Raw genomic sequence first — 8,703 nt, 5'->3', positions numbered from 1 at the left:
CCTCCAGATTGTTCATCCAGCCTGTCCTATCCAGACAGGCCTGCAAGACTGTAATTCTTTACAGAAGTAGAAAGTCTCCTCTTTCTCCCAAGGAGTACCTGGTGGTTTCAAACTACCAACTATGCGGTTCAGTAATCTAACCTGTAGCCCACTATGCCAGCCACTGCTAATTAAGCTGTTTTTTTATTTAGCAAATGGGAAGATAATAAATTACCCTGTACATTTTTCCCCGACACATAGTAAACATCCGATGCAGAGAAGCCAAGTTGACATTTAGATTCAGAGATGCACTGTTTCAACAACTCCCCTCCATCTATTGAGTGTCCACCACATGGCCCACACTAACCTTAAATAGGATTTACATACGGACAGAATTTATTCTCCAAAGGGGCAAGAGATAGCTCTAGGTGTTGTGTGCTCCACAGAGCCAGAAGTAGACAAAGAGTAAAGTGGATGCGGACACTTCATAGCTGCAGTTCTCAACCTGTGGGTCGAGACCCCTTTGGGGGTCGAACGACTCCTTCACAGGGGCTGCCCGATTCCTAACAGTAGCAAAATTAGTTATGAAGTAGCAACAAAAATAATTTTATGGTTGGGGGCCACCACAATATAAAGAACTGTATGAAAGGGTCACGGCATTAGGAAGGTGGAGAACCACTGCTGTATAGAGATTCTGGAGTCTCCGATCTGGATTCAAACCCAGATAGCCCTTAAGAAGGTCATTTAACTAAACTGCTCTACTCCGTTTCGCCACTGTAATATGGACTGAATAATGAGGATGATATAAACCTCATGGAGCTACTATGAGGATTAAATGAGTTAATAATTTGTAGTTCATACGGTGCCTCACCTGAGGTGTTACATAAGTATTTAGCACTGAAATGAGTATACTCTAGTATGAGTATCATTACAAGAAGGTAAATGTAAGTCTCCCTGGGGGAGCTGAGGAAGCTTCACCCAGAATGAGGACAAGGGCCTGGTCCTTGAAGCTCTCTACAGGAGTGCACTCGGTCAAACCAAACCAGAGGAAATTCACTGCCATCCAGTCAATTCTGACTCTAGGTGAAGAGCAGGGGAATGGGCATGTCTATCCAACAGTGCAAGCAAATGAGCTAATCTAGGGAAAGAAACCACATACATTTCAAACGTTTAAAGATTGGCGGAAGCTTAGTTGGTGGCAGATAGGGCCCAAAGCCCCATTTTCACCCATCTGCACGTTTTCATTTTACATATTATTTCGAAGCCAAATAATCAGGGACTCCTCTGTGTCAGTTATAAGTCTGAGCTCACCCTGACAACTCTCAAAAGCTGACACCACAGGTCAACACTTCAGCGGCATTAACATTTTCCCCCAAGGAAGCGAATAAACCCAATTTATTCCTACTGGTAACTGGTTCTGGTGGCGTAATGACTACACGTTGGGCTGCTAACCAAGAGGTCAGCAGTTTGAAACCACTAGCTGCTCTGTGGGAGCAAAGATGAGGCTTTCTACTCCTGTAAAGAGTTAGTCTTGGGAACTCCCAGGGGGCAGTTCTACCCTTACAGGGTCACCATGAGTCAGAATGGACTCGATGGCAAGGAGGTTTTTTTTTTTTGCAAAGACAAAAGTTCATTTATTGCTGAGTAATCATGAAAGTCCAGAGTTTGGGGGAAATGAGCAAATAACATCTAATTTTCATAACCACTCAAGCTGCCCAACAAATCTATTCCTGAGCAATATTCTGTAATGCTGAGATTTAATATTTTTTTGTTTGTTTTGAATTTGTATGTTTCTTTTTATTTTGTTTTAAATCATTTTATTAGGGGCTTGTACAACACTTATTACAATCCATATATCCATCCATTATGTCAAGTACATTTGTACATGGCAGTGAGTTTTTTAGGGGTAGCTGGTCTAGGGTCGCTCTGAGTTTGGCTGTTTTGGGTACGGAAAGTGCCCAGCACAATACTGTTTGCAAAGGCCCTTGCTCGAACCTTCCCGTGCACCCTGTCAGAGAGGGACAGTAACAGCTCCCTTCCATAGAAGGGCATTTGTGCTGCTTAAGCAATTTTCTCAAGGTCACCAAGGAGGTTGATGGGACGAGGTGTTCAGCTACAGGTACAGACAGATTTCTTTCCACAGAAAGGGGCCCTAGAGGTGTAACAGTTACAAGTTGGGCCACCAATGGCAACTTCAACAGTTCGAAACCACCAACCGCTCCAAAGGAGAAAGACAGGGCTTTCTGCTCCCATAAAGATGTACAGTCTTGGGCCCCCTGTCCTGTAGGGTCGCTGAGTTGGAATCCACTGGATGGCAGGGAGTTTGGTTCGGGTGGAGTTTTTTCACATAAGTGGAAGTTAGTCATTTGTCTAGGTATTCCACAACAACCACAGCCCCCACCCCAATCTTTCTTCCCCCAAATCCTCAGTGTTAGCCACTGGCCTCCAGAATCCTGCTTCCAAGCCCCTTTTTTATTCTGTTTAAAATCACACCAGCCAAGATGTTGTCAAGCTCTCCTTTATGGAATCTCTGAGGTCAGGTCACTTGATTTAATAATTTCTCAACGAAGAGCTGCTCCCGGCAAACAAAGACAGCAACAATGAGCTAAAGGATGCTGGCCTAGAACCCAGGTCTTCTGGATCCTAACTCAATGCTCTTTCCAGGATGTTGGGAGACTCAAAAGTTGTCCACCGAAATCTGCTCCGCACCGGCTGGACTGCACTTCTCAGCCTCCCTGATAGAGGTGTGGCGATGTGGCTCCTTTCTTCTGTGCGTGCCACGGCAGGGTCTAGGCCTTACGGCATGGCTGTGCTTCCACCCTGTCCTCTCTGTCCCCAACATTTCCTACTGGCTGGAACCCGTGATGAAGAGCCAGCTCCCAGCATGCAGGTAATGACAATGCCCCAGAGGATGGAAAAGCAACATGATCTAAGGATCCTGTGTCCCTGACTGACCGCTTGGAACAGAGCTGCCCCACTGACCTGGACCACTTCCGAACGGTTCACACCCCTCAGAGCTGTTACGTGAGAAAGGAACAGCTCTTTCTTCAAGGCACCGCATTGTTGAGTCTCTGTTACAGCAGCTTAGCCTTTTACCCTAACACAACCACGAAGCTTCCTTTGTACATATTCAGAACAGCTTTTAAAAAGGCCAGTTAGCTATCTTCTAGAAAACAGTCCTCACCACCCAAGTAGGTGATAACCAGATAATAAAATACCTCTCTATGGCTCCGAGGCCAAGATTTCTTCATCCTGGTTAAAGGGCTAGAGAGACTCTACTGAGCTTTTATTCATTCATTCATTCATTCATTCAATTAATTCAGCCAACATTTGCTTCTAGATGCTGAAGAAGCAGCCAGATGACTGCATTCATTAAGCTTGCTTCTCTAATGTGAATGTTTTAATTGCGATGTTATCTATTTTAGGGAGAAAAATAAGGGTGGTGGAACTGAGGCCCAAAGCCCCCATAATTACTGAGGGTAACAGAAGGAGTGATGCACAGACTGGGCTACACAGATGAATTAGCTGTTTCCCTTGGTTATCCCTAAAGTTCAAGCAACATATTTTGAAGAGTAAGAATCTAGTTCTTTTCAGAATCAACCCTTGGCCTACCCGTGTAAAGCAGCAGTGTTTGAACTGGGTCGTGAACCTTCTAGCTTGCTGAGTGTTGGAATGAATTACCAAAGCCATTTAAAGAGCGCTGCTGGTGTGACGGACTGGAGGCTCTGGGTACCTGGACTGAAGGGCTCTCTGCTTGTCTGGGGATTAGCTGAGGCCAGATGGTGTGAAACAGCATTCCTCACTTTCCCTCCCGGCTGTGCAAATAGTCTCAATCTGGTCCCTGTGGTCCTCCCCAGCTCTTGACTGCATGAGATTTACAGGGCATTCAGTAGTCAAGTGAGAGAAGAGAAATGAAATTTGTCCTGGTTTCACCATAACTTGCTCTGAGACCACAGAGCAGTCATGTTTTGGGGCTCAGTTGTCCCACCTGTCCATTATGACAATCACTGAGCAGAACGACCCCCCTTCCCTGCACTTGACACTGTCAGGGCATCACAGGCAGTACGAAGATCTGTCAGGGCAATGCCTCGGCCCAGGGTCCCAAGCAGATTGCTAGCGAGTACCCTGCTGCGGAAGGAATTCCCTCTTGTTGAACATACAGAAGAGAACCAGTCAGTGGGCACAATCACAGTTCTTGAGCTTCGAAGGCACAGCATAAATATCGGACACTTTCAGGGGTTTAACAAAGAATTCCCGATTTCCAACTGCCAGGGAGATATCAAGGAGAAGCTACTGCTCTAGCTATTTCAGATGAAAGGATTAAAGGCTTTTTAAAGGTAGGATTATTAAAACTAGTTTTTCCTGTTCATCCACTGAAGTTTTTTCTTTTTGTATGTGTGTTTCTTTTAACTTTAAAATAAATTTAGTAACTTGTGTGACTAAGTTGTGCTGCCCCCACCACCCAAGTCAGCATAATTCTGCTGTCTACTGAGCTCACCTCCATCCCACTGCCGCTTAACTAACTGTGCTCCTTTGGGTGGCCTGCTTCCCATTGGGTAGCAAGGACAGAAGCAACTAGTGCCTGGAACTGCTTGGCTCACAGTGGTACTTATCTCCACACCAGGTGGGAAGATGTGACGATGGAGCTCACTGGAGCTAGTTAATGAACTGATTAGGGAAATTATACCTCCTTTAATGGTTCTGGTAGTACAATTTGACTAGAGAATACATTCATTCTTGAGATTTAAATCAGTTAAAGGTGGGTGAGGCTCTGGAATCCAACACTCCTTTTCTACCCTCTCCTTTAAGCAGTCTTATAGGCATTGGTGACACTGTATTTACCAAGAATTCTTTTTAGTTCCATCACAAAGGGTACCACCAGCCTGACCCTTTTCCTTCTCCTCCAAACTGGAATCCCACACAGCTCTGACGGAGCTTCTGACACTCTTTGACCTAGCCTGGTTGTGTTTGTCTGAGTACAAGACTGACAAACTTCCTGAAGGCAAGAATTCTATCTGATCCATCTCTATCTCCTCTCTAGCCTAGGCCAGGAGCTCAGAGGGAAGATTCTAAACACAGAAAACATACTTCACATTGTTGGCAATTTGTGTCATCCAGAAAGAGGACTGCAACTGGGAATGACCAAATCTCTGATAATAAAAATTTCCAAAAAACCCGATTATCTTCCAACAAGCATTTATGCAGTAAATAAATGGAGAGCATTACAACACGAAGTGCCAAATCTGAAGCAGGGCTGTCGTGTTGATAGCAGACCACCCCCCACCACAAACACGGCAAAAGAAGCTCTTACAAATACTTTAACTTTCAGTGAAAACATACGAGACTCTGAACTCAACAGAAAAGTCACAATCGTTGACCACACAGGAGTAGTGCAAAAAATGTCCAAGTTTGAGAGCCATTAAGTTCCATGACCACCACCACCTAGATCTAAGTCCCTCCTTTTCCATGGAATTCCAAACACTACTCTGGTCCACTTGATCACCTCACAGGGCTGGTTCTTCCTGGTCTTTTACTCAAATCCTGAACTCCTGATTTGTAGCTCACAGTACTTCAGTCATCCACTGAAGTGCCTGGAAGTCAGCTATTTCAAGTGAGAGCCAGGGACATAAAGCTTCTTTTGAGGGTAGGGTGAATCCCGCTACTCGCCACTGAAAAGACCTTCATGGGTAAAAAAGTACAATCTGTGCCACTTTTAAAAATAGAAACTTTAAGGTTAAAAAAGGAGAAAAGAAACAAACAATCCTTCCCTGAAGTGCATCATCACCAGACACATCAGTCACAGAGGCGCTGACAAGACCTGCTACTGCCATGACAGAGGAGCACAAGACCTGGGAGTCATAGCATCCGGAATGAGACAAAATGGTGGCTACATGCTGTGCTACACAGCTCAGCCCAGACTGGATCCACTCCGCCTCTGCACAGGCCAAGAGCCATGTCTCTTAAAGGCCGGCGGTCAGCTCCGGATCATTCTGCCCCGAGGATCCATTCTCTCTAACACACTCCCAAGAAACATTCGGACTGCCTGAAGTGGGGACAGCACCTGAGTCCAATCTTCTTTTCTTCAGTTGGTAGCCATGGGATTTAGATTTTAGATGTGCTGGAAGATAAACATAAAACTCATTAGGTTTTTCTTTATTCCCATGATAATTTTCTTGAATGAATCCTAGAAGGAAATAAAATGAACCACACAGTCCCTTTCTTCAACAAGAACAAGAACAACAACACATGTATTGCTATAGCTGATTAGCAGACTAGACAGATTATGTTACCACGCACCCAAAGGTGCCTGGACCCTACGAGGCACATTCTACATTAGGAATCCTCACAATAGTTTGGTTGGTACAATGATTGCAAGTGCTAGGTTGATAATCAAAAGGCTGGCGGTTCAGAGCCACCCTACGCTCTCTGGGAGAAAGACCAGGGTTCTGGAGGAGAAAGTTCATGTACAGATTAAAGCCTAGAAAACCCCGTGGGACAGTTCTATTCTGTCCCTCTCAACTCACTGTCAATTCTGACCCAGAGTGACCCATAGGGCAAAGTGGAATTGCCCCGTTTCCAAGTCTGTAACTCTGACTGGAGTAGAAAGCCTACTCTTTCTCTTGCAGAGTGACTGGAGTTTTAGAAGTGCTGACCTTGAGATTAGCAACCTGACTTATAACAACTACTCTGTCACAGGAGGCCGCTGTGAGTCAAATTCAACTTGATGGCACCTAAGAACAGTAATCCACACAACCATTTTGCAGGACGATACCATTGTGCTTACTCTACCTATGGGGAAACAGAGGTTCTCAGCCGTCTTACATGGTGATCAAAGCCGCATTGCAGGTAAGCTCTTGTCCCTACCAACAGCTCCTGCCAAAGAGAACTCACTGGCCAGTCCGGGCTCTACGGGAGAATGCCTCCAGTTACAGATGCTTTTTGACTCACGACCAGAGAGACTACTCAATTAAACTCACATACATATAAAACAACTGGTCATTTTACCGTCTGGAATTAAGAATAGGTAAGGAAGAGGCTAGAAATCAGAGAAAAGTGTTGGGGTGGGGGGTGAGGGGATGTCAGCTTTGTTCGTCAGCTAGAGCCTAAGGCAACAAGCGGGCTTCTGGCTGGGCTCTCCATGGCAGCGGGAGATGGGAGCAAGGGCCTGACAGATGGCACTACATAGAAGGGCTTACACAGGCTAAGCTCACAAAGGCTCACAAATGCTGCTTCTCTGAGGCTATCCCTGAAGGACAGTCGACAAATCGAACCACTACAGTTTCCTTTAGAAAAAAACAATCAGACCCTCTCTTTGGCGTTCCCCTTTCATAAGCCAACAACAATCGAGGCTTCTTCTGTTGCTTGGGCAATCACAGCCATCTCCAGCCTCTGACAATGAAGTGCATTTTGCCAGAGTTGCCAGTTAATAGAACTAATCGTTCTACTGGTTGGAATGGGGAGAAAAATCCATTTCTATGAGGATGCTGTGCAAAGCAGTAATCTCAACAGAAGGATGCCAAACGCTGGGTACACTGCAAGCCCCACTACCTACAAAGACCTTCCCGACTCACAATGAGGCTAAAAACCCCGGCACCACCGGAGCTCTCGGTGCCTAAAGACTCCAACTCACGGTCACCAGAGTCATTCCCACTCATAGTGGCAGTGCAGAGTAGAACTGTCTCCTTAGCGCTTCCGAAGTTCTACGTCTTCACAGGAGCAGAAAGCCTCAGCTTTCTCCCACAGAGCAGCTGGTGGGTCTGACGGCTGCCCTTGCAGTTGGCAGCCCACTGTGTAGCCCATTATGCTGACAGGGCTGTTCGTGCACAGAGATGGGGATCCTTCCACATGTTCTAAACACACTGGAAATGCAGGGCTTGGGAGCGAAGGTTCTTTGGGTGGTGACTGGATGGCTACAAAACCAGGCTGGGAACTACAATCACAGTGAGCACCCGAGGACTGGGGTGACCCCCTCTGGCAACCTTCCACTCCAACACATTTGATGGGAGTCTTGTGTTCTGTTTCCTTCAACATCTTTTCATCACAGTTTTCAGAGTCGCTGCCACCTCAACATGTTACTTCAAAAATCACTGAAGATGCCACTTTGGGTGAATGTCCTCAAGAGGAACTAACAGCACCTGCGCCTTCCCTCCCATGCTTCTGCTTCTGGTGTCTCTTAACAGAGCCGCCTGGCTCCCCTCCAATGTGCTCTCACCCCACTGTGGTCTAACCATGGCAGGTCAAACAAGTCCTGTGAGGCAGGTCACAGGTGCTCTAGGAATTGATCCGTGGACCCTTCAGTAGGAAGCACTTATTTCAGCTGAAGCTCGGGGACACACGGGCTTCCTTTGGAATCCACATGACAGAAACAGCTCCCCCAATTCTGGAAAGTCTCCATGGAATTTGAGCACAGGCTCTTACAGGACTGTAGCCACCCCTTTACAAATATGCACCCGCCATCCTTCAACCTACCAAAGATCTGAAATGGCAGGAAATCAATGTGCCCAAACTCTTAGAGAATTCTCTGGGCCCACTGCAGACACTACCTGCCCACTCTCGGTCCCCGATGATGATGCGACCACAGAGGTCACACATGTGATAACTTCTCTTGTTCTCAGTCTCGCTGCATAGCATCTTGATTGGAGCGACTGCAGGCTTGTGGCCCTGAAAGAACAAGGGTGGAGAAAAGTATTTGATTCTCAAGAGAATTGGGTTATCATTCTCTGA

General features: G+C 46.2%; 1 protein-coding gene across 3 annotated transcripts in view; it reads right to left on the bottom strand.

The window, feature by feature from the left end:
• Positions 1 to 5,158: 5,158 nt before the first annotated feature.
• The window catches only part of TRIT1 (tRNA isopentenyltransferase 1), a 51,618-nt gene continuing 48,073 nt past the window's right edge, over positions 5,159 to 8,703 (bottom strand). For 2 of the 3 annotated variants that reach the window (XM_030888016.2, XM_045298859.1), the window contains exons 10-11: positions 8,523 to 8,640; positions 5,159 to 6,097 (exon numbers count right to left, since the gene is read on the bottom strand). In XM_030888016.2, coding sequence (XP_030743876.1) covers positions 5,940 to 6,097; positions 8,523 to 8,640 — 276 coding nt within the window. In that variant the 3' untranslated portion in view covers positions 5,159 to 5,939. The remainder of the gene's footprint in view (positions 6,098 to 8,522; positions 8,641 to 8,703) is intronic. The other variant, XR_006680904.1, reaches the window with a different exon arrangement.

This window comes from Echinops telfairi, unplaced genomic scaffold, assembly GCF_000313985.2.
Source record: "Echinops telfairi isolate 266 unplaced genomic scaffold, ASM31398v2 ScPeMD7_7457;HRSCAF=8495, whole genome shotgun sequence".
In the NCBI taxonomy this organism is placed as follows: domain Eukaryota; kingdom Metazoa; phylum Chordata; class Mammalia; order Afrosoricida; family Tenrecidae; genus Echinops; species Echinops telfairi.
This window is presented reverse-complemented; position numbering and strand designations above follow the sequence as displayed.